The following is a 19892-nucleotide window of genomic DNA, read 5'->3' on the forward strand; positions in this document are numbered from 1 at the left end:
GTGTGTGTGTGTGTGTGTGTGTGTGTGTGTGTGTGTGTGTGTGTGTGTGTGTCGGGGCGGAACGCACCTGGTCCGCGCAGCTGTGGGGATCCTAGCAGGGGGGACAGAGAGAAAGAGAGAGATAGAGGAAGAAAGAGAGAGGAATGGGAGGAGACGAAAAGGGGGCCCTGTGTGCTGTACTGGGGACCCGACGAGTTGAAAGATGTGGGGAGAAATAGAGGGACTGGATTTTTAAGACAGTCCCAGTAGCTTAACATATATGGGCCAACACTGTATCTGCCCTTTAAAAAAAAAAAAAAAGAGAGAGAGAGAGAGAGAGATATTCTGTCTATGAGAATGAGCCTGAGAAAAAGACATTTGTAAGTTTCTACATCAGCCACGTGTGATTGTGACGGAAATCTGTGAGCTCTGTTTTTTCTCTCTGGCAAAGGTTTGACAATAATCTTAAACATTCCACTTTGTCTAACAAATTGTTCCTGTGTATATTTTAGAGTCCTGTTAATAAGATCTGGCCAAATGTCATTAATTATCTCTCAGGTACAAGGAAATGAAGCACATGTAAAATAGTAAGCTTTACCTGCACAGCTCATCACCAGTAAGTTTAATAATTCTTTTGTGGTTTAAATGAAACTGATTTGCATGTTAAAGTCAGTTGTGGTTTGTCTGCCCCAGTCTCCTCCCAGTTAGATAACTGTAAAGTGTGTCAGTCTATACTAGGATGCAGTTCCTCTGGTCCTCTGCAGAGGGGGCAAGGAATCTGGGAAAAACACAATGGAAGAGCAATGGTAGTTAAAAAGATTTTTCCCGTGCAGATTTAAAGTTTGAGCAAACAGGCCAACGATAAGAGGAAACCACCGAGGAACCCACACGAAGAGGAAACAAACAAATGTTTTTATCAGGCTTTTTTATTCAAAGTGCACATCTGTGCTCCGGCAAACAAGAGCACACGTGTACACACACACACGCACCCACACACATGCACAGTTTATTTCAGAGCTGGATGGCCAAGGAGTGGTCAGTGCTGAGAAGGTCAAATGATCAGGTCAAAGGTCAAACCACAGAGAACTTAAACAGAGGAAAGGGCACATCAAGCACAGGGTCATCAAGCACACCATACACACATACACACACACACACACACACACACACACACATACTCACCCTCACGCACACATTTATTAAAGTCATCATCGACACTGTTGCAACTCTTGAGCCTTTGCTCCAGATTGGCAAAGAAGGCAGATATCGTTTGTCTGTATGTAGAGGCTGACACACACACTGACACACACTGACACATACTGACACACACTGACACACACTGACACACAAACGCACACACTCTCCTCAGCATGTTAGCCAAAGTTGTGATTTGATAATAAGTCAGGCTACACAACAAGTTCAACATCAAAGCAGCAACTAAGTAGTTCAGTTCACAATATGTTTTCCTTCATTCTTTGGACGTTAGAGGTTAAAAACCAAACCTTCGCCATTAAAATACAGAATATAACATAAAAAGTTGAAGGTCATTGTTTTTTACTGATAATGTTTTAGGATGCAAATTTAAGATATAATAGATTATAATGGTTTTATATCTGTTAAAGTGAGGCTGTTCATTTTGAAAGATAAAAGAACGCAATATTACTCTTATAAATTAAAAGATTCATAGGCAATAAAACACACCTATGTTCAATTCACTGCACTTGTTCTGTTCTGAGCGGTTATAAAACTGTATGACTGACATTACCAAGTCAGTTCACTGACTTTCTGGCTCTCCTTTTACTTGTGCTGCTGTTTCACACCAGTTAAAATGAGACATAGTGTAAGTTCTTGATAAGAAGTGTGTGAACTACTAAGTGTGACCTTATTCTCTGTTTTCTAATTCTGGCAGGAAATCCAGAATAGTTGCTCCCTAATAATATTCAGGAGATGTTGGGTCACGGCAGGTGAAATAGAACAAGTCTTTATTGCCTAGAAGTGACCGGGCTAATGCATTGCACATTAGCGTCCAGCAAAGTGGATTTAGCAGCTATTTCAAAATGCCCAATCGCTACCTAATGTGACCTTTGAATAGACAATTTTTTTGTGCGAGTGGACTTGGTTTGGCAGTTGGCATTTCTTCATGTGGCTGTAAAGATAATGAGGACACTCTATTTTGAGAGTGTCAAGTATATGAAATTGAGTTAGAGAGTATTTGTGGTCTCTTATATGTGTTCAACAGCCAAGACATCAGGGGGGACAGCTGCCTGAGAGCAGTCTTGAGATCAATGTGAAATTTTTCATTTGGGTTTTTTACCTTCTATGTTTGTTCCTATGTCCTTGACAAGGATTTACTAATATTTGCCATGGCCTTTTTTTTTTATGTGTACATACTGTATAAACTAGGGTTTGTTTAATGACAAGCTGCAACAAATTCTGTACCTCCTGTACTATCACCAGCAACAGCCAGGCAGTCATGCTTAGATCAAATCGCCGTGTTTCAGTGGTTTTTATGGCAGCAAACTGTGAAAGCTGCAGTCTTTTCCCATAATGTAAAGCAATAACACTTAAAACCACTTAACTCGCCTCTTCCCTCCTTTTATCTAACAGCAGCTGCTTCGTTTTTTCAGTTTGTTATTTTTACTCCGAATTACTTCTAACGCACACAATCTTATCAGCGAATTAAGATATGCAAAGTAACGTGCACAGTGAACGATGCACGTTAGTAACCACTGAGTTCAATTAGCCCTGGCATGCAGCCTAATTTCATGGTGTGACCCCTGCTGCTGCACAGACACACGCACACAGGAACCACCTCAGCTCCCTCAACATGTCTATCTGTGTCTGTCGGTGATCAATGTGTCCTTTGAAGGAAGCACCAGCCAGGAGGTCAAAGGGGGAGAGGGAGTGAGCGAACACAGTACCTAAATGGATGACGACGGAGGAGGAGGAGGGACGGTATGGGACGAGAGGTGAGGAAGGTGACGTCGTATCCACAGTGATGGATGGATGCTCACAGAGATAGTATCTTTAGAGGGTAGATGACCCCCACGACCCAACCCGTAAGGCCTCATGCGAAGACGACAGCTTCAACATTTGTTTTGAAACTGAGAAAGAGAGAGAGAGCTCATGTGGCAGAAGCTTGTTGTTAAGCGAGGAGAGACTAGTCTCAACAACTACTGAAGAGAGACACTAAACACTGTGGGTGGCAACTACGCGCTTTATTCATGCAGATAATTATATTGATGATGGTGCCATTGATACAACCAGGTTATACTGGGAGAAACAAACATTCGTCTTAGCACCTGTGTGATTAATATAAACACAATGAGAGGCGTAGTTTGGCTTAGGTAGGTGCGTAGGTATTTAAAGGAATAGTTCAGCATTTTGTGAAACACGCTTATTCTTGCCATGAGTGAGATGACAAAGTTGATACAACTACCACGTCTGTATGCTGAGTGATGGAGGTGTATTTTTCAGAATTCAAGTTTTATTTAACTTTTCCAACACATGAAGAGCACAATGCAACACAAGACAAACCTTACAAATATTCACTGAAGAGTAAATTCAGCACAAAAACAAGCAAATAGAAATTAGATAAAACAAACCAAGGAATTGTTAAAAAAAAACAAAAGAAATGGGGTATTAAACTTTTATTGACTTTTAAAGACAGAATTAACAAACCACTGAAACAAAATTAGCACCATCGGAGCATGTAAACTCAACAAAGTAGGTCTGTTTTTGAGCTTCAAACAGAGAGCCAGGCTAGCTGTTTCCCCCTGCGTTCAGTCTTTATGCTAAGCTAAGCTAATCGCCTCCTTTGTTAAACCCTTACATAATGCACAAACATGAGAGTGTTATAGAACTTCTCATCTAATCCTATCCTAGCAAATAAAACATATTTCCATAAATATCAAACAATTCTTTTAAACGTATTTGTATCCTTGTAGACGGATGTGGGCTTAGAATACGGCAAAAGTGAGCCACCGCCTGAGGAACGCAGGAGCCGAAAGAACCAACAAAACACCAAAATATCAGGTATTACAGGCTTGAGATGAGAGGAAGGAGGTATGGGAAAGCCCGCTGCAGTCTCTGTCTCCAGCCAGTCTACTTCAACATCTGGAGCTCACATCAGCCCTCCTCAGAGACTGGCAAAGCAACAAAGACAAAAGCAGCAAAATGAAAATAAGAGATAAGAAGGATGGAGAAATAAGAGGAGAACGATTCTTTATGACAAGAGTTTGAAAAGGAGATTTTTTTTTCCGACGGGGTTAAACATTATATATTCATCCTTTCCTGAGATAATATCAATGCAAAACAGACCTGAACAGTAACTGTGTTTGCGTTCATACATCTGTGTTTGTGGTAGGTATGTGTGTGTGTGTGTATGTGTGTGTTGTGCTGATGATTTTCCAGTGATCATCTTCAATGCAGAGCAGAGAAAGCATGAACACTGGTTAGCTTCTGTGGCTAAGCACTGTGTGGCAGGAAACAGCACAAACCTGTGATCTCTGCAAAAACACTAATGGAAAACCTCACTCAGATAGAAAACACGGGTGTGTATGCATATAAGCAATAAGTGTGTGTGTGTGTGTGTGTGTGTGTGTGTGTGTGTGTGTGTGTGTGTGTGTGCGTGCGTGTGTATGTGTGTTTATGTGTGTGCATTCCAGTACCTGCATGTGAGTGGAGAGTGTCTTTGCAAATTGTCAGAATTATAATTGTTGTGCAAACCAAAGTGTGCGTCAGGTTTTCTGACAGAAGTATAAATGCAACTAACATCTGCTTTTGCAGCAATTAACTCGAGAACCACAGACTTTCCTTTACAGATAACAAGTGAGACTTCCCTTAGAAATGTGTAAACAACACAGACATCGCAAACCCAAACCTTTTCACATTTCATGACTGCTTTTTTTAAACTCCAAAAAAAATACCACTCTGGTTTCAAAAGTAGATCTATATTTGGTTTAGCAGCTGATTTTATATGAGATTAAAAAAAATAAAAACTTCACCGCTGTTGAAACTTTTCAGTATCCCGCTGCTTAATTGTTCACAGTTTTGTTGTGGCAACTCATTCATACCAGGGTTCTCAAAAGTTTTGTGTAGTTTTTCATAATGCTCCTCTGGTGGGAAATTTGTGACATATAACCCAATAGAGCATCTGCTTGAACATGAAGACAATCGCAGGAAATACTAGAGTAATAGTCAACATTTTAACCCAGACTCTGAATGGAGCTGTTGAAATAAACCCCATCTATCTTGTCTTCAAGCTAAAAGAAAATGCTCGCAGTTATTTGGGGAATTAGTTTGACCCTAGTTTCTTGTAATTGCGTGCAGTAGGTGTTATCCCTCTGTTGTCTGATCAGAGCCATGCTAATCTACACATTCTCATTGGGTATAGGACAAGAGACCAGATGTGACAGGCCACAGTGACTGATTTAAGTGTCCTGTTTTTGAATTTTAAGATGCCTTGAAAGCTGATCTCTGAGTAACATTTCTTCTGAGAATTGAGAGTAGAGATGTTTCACGCTCGCGTCCTGACTTTGTGAATAGGATGTCTTCACTGGTTCAACTCACACTGGTAGTTAGGAGGAGAAGGGGAAATTAGATTGCAACCAAAGTTACCAAAGCAAGAGGTGATAGTGTGTGTGCATGTGTGTGTGTGTGCGTGTGTGCGTGTGTGTGTGTGTGTGTGGGTGTGCGTGTGTGTGGGTGTGTGTCTGCAGGGGTGGGGGGTCACAGGGATGTTCTTGACTGTGTCATCTCCAGCAGCTGTTTCCCTCAAACCCTGCCTCGCCCGCTCCTCCCCCTCCCACCCCATCGCCTCACAATGAAACCAATACAAAGAAACAGGAAGTGCCTCCCATTAACTGGGGCCCAATCAAAGCCATCATTATTCCCGTGTCAGAATTTTTACAGGAAATAGCTTCTCAGAAAATATGCCAGCTGTGCACGGAGTGTGGTATTATTGTCTTACAGGTCTTGTCTGTTTTTGCTTCTTTTTTTTTTTTTTTTTTTTCACTTATCAGTCGCTGCTAACAAAAGGACATACAGACCCGTCTCGACCACGTGCGCTGCACACTGTCACTGCTGTGTGTTCACAAGGCAAGCCAGGCACTGTGTTCTCTGGGGCTGGGTGGTTATTGTGTGCGCTGTGAAAAGGGCTCCCCTGCTGTGCCTGCACCGGCTTCTTTGGTTCCCATCCTGAACTGAGCAATTGTCTTTTTTAAAACCCTGCAAGCAGGGCTGAGCCCAGAGAACGCACAGATGCAAGAGTAGAGACACGATTGCACACACACACACATCCACATACACACACTCACATGAAGCTTTGCCTACTGAAGCCGCATCTGTAAGAGTGCTGCTCATATTACAGCTTAAACGGTGGGTTTAGGTGAAGCCTAACGTTTGCCAGATGCTGCGGTAAAGTCACCAGGAGGTTAGCCTAACATTGGAGTGTTGTTGTTGGTCGGGGAGGGTGGAATCATCTGCCTCCCTAACAAGGGGGGCACACATCTGGCGCGAACAGAAAAGTCATTTATGAGCATTATCTTAAACAGGCGTGAATAACTGCACTGATGCATTTGCTTATCTGATATTGAAACAACACAGAATGGAACTGAAATCTTGCGATCGATTGGTCTTGCAGCTGAGAAGAAAAGTAGCATCTCTGTTTATCTAATCTTCGGTTTGTCCTCTGTAATCTCTCTGTCTCTCTGAGCCCTCGCAGACGTCTGGAGGACAATAATTAACTCAGTCACTCAACACGTTGACACAGGTGAGCACTGCTTGGGTTGTTAAACAGTCATTATAGGGCTGTTGTGATGTGAATCAACACACACACACACACACACACACATACACACACACACACACCAATTTCATTGACCGCTAACATTGTCATAGCTTGTCTGTCACATTAGGCTGAGGCCTATTCAGTTACAAAATGCCACTGTTGACTGTATTACCACTGATTAGATAAAGGTGAAGTCCCATCTTGACAGAAGCCTCCACACCTTTAGTTTGTGCTGACGCTCAACAAAAAACCCACATGGAAAAAACAACTTACAATACAATACAATGCAGAGACATGGTGATTTCTATCAGTTTAAGACCAATTCTCACCTCCCATAAACCGTAGATCAGGCTTTGTCAGGCCTATCTCTTGTTTTGGCCAAAGGAGTTGCTCTGCGTCCCTCACTGTGAAGCTTATCAGTGGTGTTTGAAGAGCTCGTCTTTATCTGATCACTGTGTTCGGGTCATCAGCTGGAACCAGTGGTCTTTATCTCTGCCTTTACTGTTTCTCTGTCCCTGCTGAGTTAAAAATCAAGAACTTCTATCCTACAATACAGATTACTTTGGTTTCTTCTGCCAAGGTTTTTAGATCCTCATTTCGGAGATTTTTTTTTTTATTATTATTGTTTTTTGGTGTCGCCTTTATTTAGATAGTATAACAGTATATTAGAAAGATGGAAAACAAAGAGAGTGGGGGATGACATGTGACAACATTTCCTTCCTTGAACTGAAGTAGTAAAGACGTAGGTGTCTAACTGTGTACAAACTGAAAATAGCACTGCAACAAGAAAGAAAATTGCAAGTGGTTGCACTGGTGTAGGTATGTTGAATATAAAATATGATCTAGGACGGCCAGATTAAGTAATTTATCCATGAGTGTGACGACTTATCGCAGGCCAAAACACCGCACAGTGGGTAATGATACTATGAGAAGCTGCTGTTGTAACTGCAAAATAAATTTTGTCCTCCACTGTGACAATTACATGGAAAACAGTAAAATGACATTGTACATTGTAATGTTACATGATACCTGGAATGTGCACGTGCAGGTGACTATCAACACAGTGGTTTGTGGTTAAAGTCTCAGTTGTGAAATACAGTGCTTAATTGAAATGATTGAGTGAGCTGCGTTTTTAAAGTGGTACCATTGTTCTGAACACAAAAAACTTAAACCACTCATCCACCAGGACACCATCCATTGTCTCCACTCCAATTCAAATGAAAGCAAATCACCATTTTGTTAGTGGTGTTTACAGCATCAAAAAATATCCTGGTTACTTTGGTTAATCCACAGTCCTCGCGAACAGATTTCATAAGCGCTTCTGTAGTTCCTTTCAAAACTAAGAAGTTGTTGAGAGCAAGTTTTGTGGATTATCCAGAGAAAGGAGAGCGCTGATTCTGGAAAGACACATTGTTGTTGAATTCTTGTGCTGTGAGCACCACAAATTAAATTTCATTCATCTCAATTTCACTGGGGTGGAGGTCTGTGAGACAACTGGACAAAGCAAACCAAAACTATCTCCATGACTGCGTGCTATAAGCTAAATAAGGCCAACGGTGGGGACAGCCCCATAAACACAAATCTTCATTACAGACTGACTGACTGAGTGATAGATTTGATTGAACAAATTACACCATTAGTCCGCTGAATGCCACATGACTGAGTCATGAAGTTACACCATTGGTCAGCCGGCCTAGTGTGCGAGTCTCCCCATTTGTTGCTCTTTCGAAATGAATTGGCACAAACACTTTCTATAAGGGGGGCTTTTACAGCCTGCAGCGATGACAACCTAACGCATTTGTCACTAGATTTAGGGACTACGATATTCTGGAGCTAGCTGATATTACAATAGCTGAAATTACAGCATAGCCATTGTCTTTAACTTATGTATGTGGTGATTTACTCAGACGAGGTCACAGTTACAAAATCAGGATTTCAGCAGCAGGACAGCAGCAGCTTGGAAGTGGCTGCTGGTTAACATGCAGTCCTAATGGGCTGTGTTTCAGTCCCTATTTCATACTTGTTCCATTGTCTGACAACAGAAACGGAAAAACATGTAAATGAGAATAGCTTCATTGGAAAATTTGGTGTAATAAAATACTGTAGACGTAAGCACAGAGGGCAGGAGAGAAGCAAAAAGAAACTGTACTGAGACTGGATGACACTAGGCAGAATGCTAAAATAACACAATGTCAGTTGTTTCCTCAATTTCATGCATTGACCATACGCAGTCCAGTCACATACTCGGTTTTGACCTAGTCTTCTTGTTTATCATTCGGGTGAACCAACCCTTTAATGTATCTTTTCTTATCCATTTTGTTTGAATTTCCGCATCTTTAATCTTTCTTTTCCATGCCATATAAATGAAATTCCTCTCTTTTTTAAGCCTAAGTGCTTCCAGTTTGTGAGAACTGCCTCTCAAACGCCATGTTCCTCTTTTGGCCATTCTGGAGGATTTGGAGGAAGCGACATTTTTAGAAATCTTTGAGCGGCTTTGACCCTCCACTTTGGCCAGACGCTTAACTTAGTGGCACAAGGATATTTCCAGTAAATTACAGAGTAGCCAGAGAATGTTCGCAGGAAATGTCCATAATACAATACACACAGAGCAGACACGGCTAAGCAGATATAGGCATTTCCTGGTAGTGTTTAGGAGTGACTCATAGTTATGTTACTTCAGCTTTTATTCTCAGAAACAATACTTACCAGGTTTTAAAGGATTTTTGCTTAGCCCTGCTCATAAGCAGTAACTAATCTGAAATGGGTCACAGAGTGGGAGGATGGTCTCTTCATCTCTGGGTTGTGTCCTAAAATGGTTCATAGACAGAACAAGAACAGCAATAAGTTTGAAACCTCCCACAGCCAAAGACAAACACAGCAGACCATTACAATCTTAGTGACGTGTTGTGTTGATGATGGTTTCACACACAAAGCCCAATTAAAACCTGCTCCATAATGCCAGGCTGAACATGGCAATGCACAGCTGACCAGCTGGCAGAGTGTCCATTTTCCCTGAGTCCTTATGTCCATCCCATGATGCTGTGCACATCACCGCACCCTGATTATAGCCACCTCAGAGGAAGAGGGTATGTTAGTGTGTATGAGAGGGGATGGGGGGGGTTGAAGAGAAAACACTCATTAGAGAATATAAATCACTGTAAATGGGAATACATGCGAGCAGACAAGTATATGACAGCCAGACAGAGTGAGAGAGAGTCCAGTAGCAAGGCCGGGGTGTGTGTTGTGTTTGATAAGTTATGGAGCTCAGTAGTCTGTGGAAGAGCTTTTAATCAGGTCACTAAGAGCCCAGACCTCTCTGCTCCCACTCTGCCCCCTCCGTCTGGAGGGCTCCACCAGGGGTGACCAAGAGGGGCACCGCTGACCCAGATTAGGGAAGGGGTAAGTGTGTGTGTCTGAGTGTGTGGGAGCAGGGAGAATCAGCTGTGTATCACGTCCCAATCCCCACCGTTTCAATTCATTAGCAGTCCAAGGAAGAGGCAGGAGAGACAAGGAGGGGTGGTAAGTGTGTGTGTGTGTGTGTGTGTGTGTGTGTGTGTGCATGTGTGTGTGTGCGTGCTTGTGCGTATGCATGTGTGTGTGTGTGTGTGTGTGTGTGTGTGTGTGTGTGTGTGTGTGTTTGTGTGTGTGAAGGGGGGTGGGGAACAGAGGAAAGAAGAAGTGTTAAAAGACAGTGACAGAAGGAGAAAGTCACTGCTGCGGCTCATCTTAGATTTCAGGGACCTACTTGACCTAGAAACACATGACACACACACACACACACACACACACACACACACACACACACACAGGTGCAGAGATACCCACCAGGGACCTAATGGCCTCTGTCTGTGTGTCTGTGTGAAGCCTGACCAGCTGATCCCCTGCAGCAGCAGCCATAGCGTCAGGCTCCTCTGCATCTTCCTCTTCTCTCAATCCCTCTTTCTTTTGCCGTCTGAGTGTCTCTTTCTTCTTTCTGCCACTTGTCCTCAAGTCTCTCTCACAGTCATTTTCCACAGTAATGTGTTCTCTGCCTCTCTCACCTTGTTGTTTTCATCAGACTCGTGCAAATTTCTTGCTTCTATCTCTGTTTCTATCCACCACCACCCCCCAGCCCCCAGCCACCCGCCCTCCCTTCTTGATCACCTCGGGGTACTCAGGCTGGCCAGCCAAACGTAACATTTCACCCAACCTCGTTCACTGCAATTTTATACACCATTACAATTGGTCAAAAATCTTGGGATCAGCTTATTTCCATTCTAGTCGTCTCCTTTCACCACAACTTCTTCTCCATCCAACGGATCTATCTGCAGCACTTTTTTCCTCACAGCGTTCTATGACGGGGCAGTTCAGCAGCCAAACACTCTGCATCTCTAAAGCAATGTACAAGCAACAGTCTGTGTGGGGTCTTACAAAGTATAGGCCCAGACAGTCCTTAATTACAAGACAGTCTAGGTCAAATGAGTTTAAAGTGTATTCACCACAAAATGTCCCGCTGGCAAAACAAGCGTAAGAGCAGCAATGACACAAGAGTATTTGCAATTATTATGGTCATCATCTGGTAGTCATCTGCAAATTGTTGCATAGGTCTTGATTTTGGTTCAAATTTAAGCATGCAGCTCCACGCTGATAGAGGCCAAGACTGGGTGTGGAGCCAGTTTGTCTCCATGCTGTCCGCAGACTCTCGTTCTGGTGTTTATTTGCAGTTTTGAAAACAGAGGAATTGTTTTTGAAGAGAGATTAGTGCCTGCAGTGCTTCCATTAATGGTCATCCAATGTTAGACTACAAATTCAGTGTCAGCTCTGGAGTAGCTGTAAGTCAGTCCAAGTCTGTCTACTCAATATGGTCTGACAACATGCGCTATAGGGCTGGATGTAAGATGATAGGTCGTTTCTGAATGTAATACATTATAATTTGTTTGTCAAAGAAGAACATTCATAATTCTAATCCAGACCCTTTCTGCATTTTGTTTGAGAGGATTGATGGAAGGTGTTATGACTAATCAGATCACCCTCGCCTACACCAACTGGCCCCAACCACGATCACCAAGTCTGACCTTAACTGTGCTTACACAAAGCCAGATGTTTATCCACATTGGAATAGCTGCAGAATAAACGGACTGTTCCAGTCAGGGTCGATGAAAACGACAAAACAATGGTGTGACCAGCAGCTGGCAGCTTCTCCACTTGCCCAGTCACACTGAGTATTATAGTCAGCTTGTTTTGGCCCTATGTGGTGACCATGGGCTTTATGGCCCACCTGCTATACAGTTGCATTTGCCACAATTTATTCTTGCATGGAGAGAGCAGTAAAATATTCACACCCAAGGACATGAGCAGAGCCACTTGACAACATGATACTGGCAACAGCACAGTTCCCACAATGTGCAGCCGCAGTATTGTTAAATTATAGTCTAAAGTTACTGACTTCACTGTATTATTATTTAAAGTCATTCTTGTTTGGTGGCTAAACAGAGATACACGATCCCTGTTCACACTTTGTGTGCTCATCCATATTCTGTTTGGATCCATTTGAGACAGACGGTACACCTGACATTTGAATGCATCTTAAAGGGACACACTGGAGAACTGGAATAATTATCAAAACTGATACAACAGAGGGTAAAGCTCCAAAACTACCAAATCCTACCATTCCCATAATACAATTTGGAAGCATATTGTTGTTGTACAGTATATTTTCTGCCTGACAAGCGCCCACGCTTTTCAAACTCCACACCCTCAGTTTGTAACGCAGACTTTAAAAAAAATTTGAAAAAAAGAATCTCAAGTTCATGCTAGAATAACTCTGTCAACATCTCTATGGCATCATCAGTGTTATTTCCTCAGACCTGACAAAGCCCCCCCCCAACCAAAGACATTATGCAACTCTATAGTACTCCTTGGGATGGATAAATGGCCTTTAACGCATCACTGTTGATTACACGTGAAGGGATTTTGCCACTTCTGCAAAGGAGAAATTCAAGCTTTTGCTCAAACAATGACAGAGAAAAGGCCTTTCTGTTTGGTTACTTATTAGCGCAGCACATGTAGCTACAGCCTAAAGCCATATTCCTGATTGTTTTGCATTGGCAAATAAACTGTAACCAGCTATGACTGGAAGTTAGGAAGTCATTTGTGTTTATTGTGTGTTTACATCACCAGAATTGGTCTGAGCTGTCATACCCTAATGCAAACCATGTAAAGATGAATTTGAATACAATAACACCTGTGTTAAGAGCTGTCCAGTGTATTTTAGCATTAACAGCCACAGAAGCGGTGATGGAACAATCCTGATCCTGTCACGTATAGAGCTCGTCATGCCGCCTACCGCCCACAGTGGACACGTAGTGGGTGATTTACTGAATCAGTTAATGAAGTGTGTGGGTAGGTTTCCGTCTTGATACATAAGGTGCCTTGACACTCAAGCAATCAAGCAAGATGAGTGAATGAATAAATAATGGCGCACAGGCTTGAACAAGACACTCTAACATAAATAACAAGTGAGCAGCACAAATGAACAATGTGCATAAAATGTCATGTCACTGCCTGGGTCACTAGGGACAAAAGCTTGGGATCTGTAGGCTGTTCAAAGCTGATGGAGACGACTGAAGCGTCTTTGATGAAGAACAGAGTGAAAACAGGGAGCAGAGGAGGAGGAGGAGGAGGTATCCTGAGTGACACACACACACACACACACACACACACACACACACACACACACACACACAGCCAGATGAAGTTTCACTGTTTCTTGACACTTAATTATCCCTCTAAGATGGGCCTGCACTTGTGGATAATAAAAGATAGCCTTCTGTATACAACACTGCTGTTCCACATGACACTGTGGTGGTTTACCCCCTCTGTCTCTCTGGTCCCCCTCCCTCCCTTCCTCCCTCCCTTCCTCCCTCCCTCCCTCCCTCTCATCTCACAAGATGACCCTCATTACTCTACACCCTGTGCTCTTCTTACCACACAAAAAAAGAGACACTTTGTTTATGTTGAGAGAAGGTGCTTTGATAGGTAAAGATGAGTGGAGGGGGCAGATTCAGATCCTTCAGGAATGGAAACGCATTCAGTCATAGAAGTGGAACAGATGTTCTGGCTTATTATTATGTGATAGTATTTCTCCCCCCCCTTCCTTGGTTGTATTTGGTTGTTAATAAAAAATATAGTGGATTGAAATTTAATTGAGAGACAGAGAGAGAAAGAGAGAGAAAGAGAGAGAGGGAGAGAAGGAGAGAGGAGAAGAGAAGAGGGGGCGCTGCTAATTATGCATGGCGATTGTTGATGGCTTGATTGTCTGCGTCCAGCTGCACGGAGGAGCGGGGAGAGGGAGAGGGAAGGCGGGGAGAGAGGCAGACTCACTGACGCCAGGCTCGGAATTCTCCCATCCATTGAAAGAGAGACCCGATTGTGTCCGGGGCCTTTCCGACAAGCACCTGATCCCTGCCCAGACACAGCAGTGTGTGTGTGTATGTGTGTGTGTGTGTGTGTGTGTGTGTGTGTGTGTGTGTGTGTGTGTGTGTGTGGCACAGATTTACGCACCGGGAGCTCTGGAATCTGCAGACAAGCGCTGTCATGGGTATCAGAGGAAAATACTCTGCTGGCATTTTTTGATATCCTAGAAATAGCTCCTGGTTCCTAAAAATTACTGTGAATTCAGAGGCAGCTCTTTCTGTGGATCATCAAAAACAAATTGGATAATGTTTATTCTGTTCCTGTGGAGGCCTGTAATCCCAAACGCCTCATCTATTCTGCCCAATTCTTGCCCCAGCAGTTTGCTCAGTCAGCTAATACAAACAATTATTTTCCCACCAGACCTGGGAAATTTAGGACAATATTTGTCCTCCCCGTGACATATTTAAGAAAGATATTTGAGGTCAAAGTCTTGTTTGGATACTCTACACCAGTCACATAATATATCTCTAAAATAGTTCTGGAGCGAAGTCCTGTCTCACGGTTCAATACTGTGGTTTGCTGTAAAGTGAGGTCGCTGAGTGGCTTGTCATGTGTGGGGTGAGTGGGTGGGGGGGTTGCCAGGAAGAAGACAGTGTGACTTGAACATCTGTTAAACCTCTGCATTAATGGGGAGGATATCTCCAGCTTTGCGTATTTACGCACAAATGTGTCCAGAATGGAGATAAGAATGTGAATGTGCTGACTTACTCATCATCTTGAAATTGTTTGTTACAGTTTACCCCCTCTTCTTGTTGTTTGTGAGGTAATACAATGTCGAAATTTCCCCAAAGCCTCGCCAAACTTAGAATACAGTTTATCCTTAACTAGATAGTTCCATCCCTCAATCCTGAGTGTTTTCAAAATGAACAGGCGCAGGCTGGCACCCACGAACCGTTGAGCAACAACTTTCTTCATCTGATGACTGTACAAAACCTACATTACTTGGCAGTGTAAAGTGAGACTTGGGTTTGTCATGGCTTTAATATTGATAAACCTGACTGTGGAGAGGCACTGTAATCTGCTCTCCTGTCACTGTTCATGAAGACATTCGTCTCCGGGTCATGTTGGTTTATTCGTCATTACACAAGTTGAGGAGTATTTGGAAAGATTTCTCTGAGTACAACTGCAGACGGGAGGAGGGAAGCGTGGGGGGCGTAGATCCGTGACCGTGAGTGACAGAGCCGGACAACCAATGGGATCGCCGAGCGCCTCTGCTTCTCTCCCCTCTGGTGGTGGACGGGGGAGGGCGGGCCGTCTGCCAAAGAGAGGAGTGCGCGTCGGGGTGAATGGATGACGTCGGGAGGCTGGCGCCAGCATGTCTGGGACTGGCGCGTTAGATCAACACAGCTGGGCCGGGATAGGACACACAGCTGGCTCAGGCCTGCATTCCTCCACAAAACAGGATTGTGAGAAAAGGGGAAAATAAGACCCAAATAGGAGCAGAACGGGACGTGCTTTGATGTAAACTAAAAGGCAGCAACTTTTGGAAATGTTGAAATATAATTTTCATAAAACACTTTCATCCGAGGAGGTTAAAGAATGGGAGAAAGTGACTTTACAGCTTTAGTCTTATGCGAGTTAGAGACATTTTAAATTAGCTGTATTACACGTAGGCACTGAAGCTGTTAGTGTAGACATATAAGCGACCAAAGCATAAATGACCGGTCGGTTTACACATATCCGCTGACTGATCATTATAATATCATGTTTTTGGTGATAAATTCATGTAGTAATAATTTGGTTACCCACTGACCTTTTACCTATATTATACAAATATCATATTTTCAATATTGTTATTTTTGTATGTACATGTTTCTGGGTAGTGTGTCCTAAAATAAGAACACACACTGCTGTGCAATGTGAAAAAGGCTCATAGGAATAAATAATATGGTATGGGTTGCGTTTGTGTTGAAGAGATTCAGTTTGATGACAGGTTTTCAAGGGGTTGACACAGACAGACATATGGATATACACTAATTGATAACTAATAAAAAAAAGACATTTTTCAAATGAGACAGCTTTATGAGAAGAGTGTCACGTGATCTATCTGTGGAAGACTTTTATTGTTGTGATGTTCTTGATTTATAACTAGCCTATTTGTGAAAGTAGAAGTGGAATAGAAACAACAGAAGGTTCATTCTCTCATAGTTTCTCCTTGTTGTGAACTAAACTTATTCCTCTTTTTTTAACTGGGGATTCTCAGCAACTTGAATTGTGCTCTAGTTTCAAAAGACTTTTGCTATTTATTTCACATAAATAAAAACAACCTGAAAGAGGTAACTAATTGATTGACAATCCCCTTCAGGCATCCCATTCCAATTTCCTCATTCTTTCCAGCCCGTCCACAAGGTGATATCAGCCAATGGGAATGGGCGTTCTCTTTACACTGGCCAATCAGAGAGAGATGCGAGAAAGGGGGCGTCAGCAGGCGCGCAGTGTATAAAAACCTTTCTGTAGGCTACGCCGCTGTCACAGTTGAGCACTGTAGCTTTCCAGGACAGTGAGAGGAAGATCGAAACAAGGAAGAAAAACCCATCGCCAACTCCTACTCAAACTTCAAGCCGAGTCTTTTTTGTTGTTGTTGTTGTTGTTGTTGTTGTTTTTCCGCGTCGGTTTCCACCATGAAAGCCATCAGTCCCGTCCGCTCGGTGAGGAGCTGCTACAAGGCCGTGTGCTGTATTTCGGAGCAGAGTCTCGCCATCAGCCGGAATAAACACTCGTGTCTGGAGGAGCCGGTGAGCGCCCTGTGCGACATGAACGACTGCTACTCCAAGCTGAAGGAGCTGGTGCCGAGCATCCCGCAAAACAAGTCGGTCAGCCAGGTGGAGATCCTGCAGCATGTCATCGACTACATCTTCGACCTGCAGATCGCGCTGGAGGCGGAGGACACAGCCACGCCGGAGATGGTGTTGTCAATAAAGGTGAGGAGGAGATGCCCGCTGCGCGGTGGACTGATGCTTGTCGTCACACACTGACACGAACTAGCAGCGATTCTTCTGTGGATCTTTGCGCTGACCTAAAGTTAAAGTCTGGTTCTGGGGATTTTTGTAAAGTTTATTCCACTCAAGCTTTGAAACACCGTCAGCGCTCGGATGTATGTCAGTAATATTGTAGAATATTGCGCTGCAGTGGCAGATAATGTGTGTCTGATATGTTATGTCGTGGGAAACCATGTTACAACCCCATACAGACAGTTATTCCTGATTATATGCAATGAGAATAATGGTGTTGCCAGCGTCTAAAACTGCTTCTCTCCTCTCTGCTCTCCATTCAGACTGCGGACCTTGCTCGCAATTTCTCCAAAGAAGAAGGACGGTTGTGCCACTAGGACGAGGATGACAGATTATGGTACATATTTATCCTTTTCTGATCAATCTTAATATCTTCATAAATGAATAAAATCACAAGATGAATGTGCTTCGAGAGACCCATCTTCTAACGGTTTAGAACAGATTACAACAGTGTCTTGTTTTGACTTTCAAAACGAAATAAATTAAAAATAAACTTAAATACCAGGGAGAATAGTGTGAGCATTGATGTGCTGGGACATGAAGGTCTCCTTACTCTCCACATTCAGCACGGTTGCCAATTAGACAGGCCAGTGAATGTGTAGCGGATTCATTGCTATCTGCCTGGGGTTAATGAAAGTTCCATGCTAGGCGCCAGTCTGTCTGCTCCCCTCTGCAGGGAGGGAGGGAGGGTGAGAGGGAGAGATCTGACTTCACTTTTCTTCCTTTCTCTCCATGCAGGTGCAGGGAAACACATGTCTCCACTTCACTCCGGGCAAGAGGACAAGAGGGGCAGAAAGGGTGGGATAGGTATTTGGGAGAGAAGGAGAATAAGAAAAAGAAGAAGAAGGAGGAGGAGGAGGAGGGAGTTGGAGGGTTTAAAGAAAGAAAGAAAAGACAGAAAAAAGTGGACTGTTTCCTAGATGAGTGGGGATCAACAGTAGTGCATGAGCAAGAAAACAGAGACTCATTCTTTGGCCCCTGGACAGACAAATCAACACACCAAAGCAGAAGCCAGGATTGGAAACTGAAAGCAAGCGGCTTTGTATGCCCTCCTCAACGAAACCTGGGATTCCCTATAGATAGAAGTAGAAATATTGGTACATTGTTGTTTTATTTTCTTTTATTTTTTGTGTTGCATTCCAAACAAACTTTACGTGGGTTAAACTCACACCCATCCTGAACCCATCATATGTCACATCATCTCACATAATTTTCCCTGCATTATTCCCACCAAACCCCCCACAACCCCCATCCCAAAAAAAAAAAAAAATCTGTTTTCCAATGATCTGGAGACTGTTACAACTTCATCCGAATGTGTACATATCTGCTGTGGGTATGTAAGGTGTGAGTCAATTTGGTATAATCAGAACTCTATACTAGAGTTAATTGTAAAAGTTTGTAGGGATTGTGTTATTTCTACAGACAATGTGATGTGAGTTTCATAAACTCTTTATTATAAAGTTTGCTTTGTATGTATGTTCTTATGTAATGAAATAAAAAAAAGATGTGAAACAGTTTGGCGGATATGGTATATTTGATATGAAATAATGAATGAGTATGAACTCTTACTCGTCTTCAGAAGGTAAAAGTGATGCTGACGTGACTTTTTGGCTTTGGATGACGGTGAAATGCTGATACAACAGGATGTTTTCAGATGAATCTTGAGGTTGAGTGGTTGGAAATCAAACGAAGGGAGTTTCCTGTGAGAGCTTCTATTTTTCCAAAGAGTAAGTTACCAGCAGTTTGAAGCAGCTGAACTTCCTAAACAGTGTATAGAGTAGAGGATATTACGTGATCATAAACCAACAACAAACCAACCTTTCTGACCATTCATAAATCTTAAAAACCATGATTTTCTAGGCTAATTCATTTCTACGTCCATGACACCAGAGAAGTATGTGTATGAATATGGTGTCTTGACCATGGAAGCAGAGGAGCACCATCTATAATGCAGCATTCATGCAACTTTACTTGTAAGGATACTTTTTCTAGACCTTGTTATAGGCCTAATATGTGTAGGAGTGAAGCTATTTTGAAGCCTCAGTCATGGAATCATACATTAACTGTCTAATGATAAATTAACAGTTTTGGAAATTAATGTTACTGTACTTAGCTGGTCTCAAAAGTTGAACAAACTACTCCACCTTGTGGATCCATCTGGGATTTCAGGCATTAAATGTTGGCACATATGACCAGTGCCTCATCTGGTTAATCAGCAACAATAGAGAAATCTTTTGTGGTTTTATAGCCTGTCTTGTTATTTACAGACAACAAACCAAACAATAATATGTTGAATTGTCAAACAGTTGACCCAATTCTAACCTTCAGCATACTGGAAATAATGAGGTTACAACTCCATCTAGTGGTAAAAATAGGTTATTGACTCAAAGAAAGTTCAAACTTACTGTACATTCAACAGATATTAAGATAAGGTGTGAACTATCATATCAGTATGCAATAGATTCTACCTTTGTGGACTATATTTTATATAATTACTTAGTTGTTTTTTTATTCATTTATTAATTTATTGTTAAGAAATGTTGAACTCACCCTAAGAACGTAAATGAGAGGACAATATATCATGAACACCCAAATGTATATTACAATTACAGACAATAGCATAGTGTGAAATCTCACTATTAATCAATAATAAACAT

General features: G+C 42.5%; 1 protein-coding gene and 1 long non-coding RNA gene across 2 annotated transcripts; one reads left to right on the plus strand and one right to left on the minus strand.

Annotated features, from left to right (window-relative positions):
• Positions 1–3614: 3614 nt before the first annotated feature.
• On the minus strand, positions 3615–14705 carry LOC147819064 (uncharacterized). The gene is made up of 3 exons (XR_015437318.1): positions 14312–14705; positions 9476–9576; positions 3615–4124 (listed from the first exon to the last, which is right to left on the minus strand). It is a non-coding gene; the product is annotated as an uncharacterized LOC147819064 (long non-coding RNA).
• A 1976-nt stretch (positions 14706–16681) lies between these two features.
• Positions 16682–18749, plus strand: id3 (inhibitor of DNA binding 3). The gene is made up of 3 exons (XM_023407431.2): positions 16682–17145; positions 17499–17572; positions 17974–18749. The coding sequence occupies exons 1-2, from the start codon at positions 16846–16848 to the stop codon at positions 17550–17552; spliced, it is 354 nt and encodes a 117-aa protein (XP_023263199.1). The 5' UTR covers positions 16682–16845; the 3' UTR covers positions 17553–17572; positions 17974–18749.
• Positions 18750–19892: the final 1143 nt, after the last annotated feature.

This window comes from Seriola lalandi, unplaced genomic scaffold, assembly GCF_002814215.2.
Source record: "Seriola lalandi dorsalis isolate HSWRI2012SDOR001 ecotype SW California unplaced genomic scaffold, Sedor1 jcf7180002054335, whole genome shotgun sequence".
Lineage (NCBI taxonomy): Eukaryota > Metazoa > Chordata > Actinopteri > Carangiformes > Carangidae > Seriola > Seriola lalandi.

Bases quoted from the DNA above. Each gene is read 5' to 3' on its own strand.
- id3 (XM_023407431.2), top strand. From the start codon at position 16,846: ATGAAAGCCATCAGTCCCGTCCGCTCGGTGAGGAGCTGCTACAAGGCC. The intron at 17,146-17,498 runs GTGAGGAGGAGA...CTCTCCATTCAG, and splicing joins AGATGGTGTTGTCAATAAAG to ACTGCGGACCTTGCTCGCAA.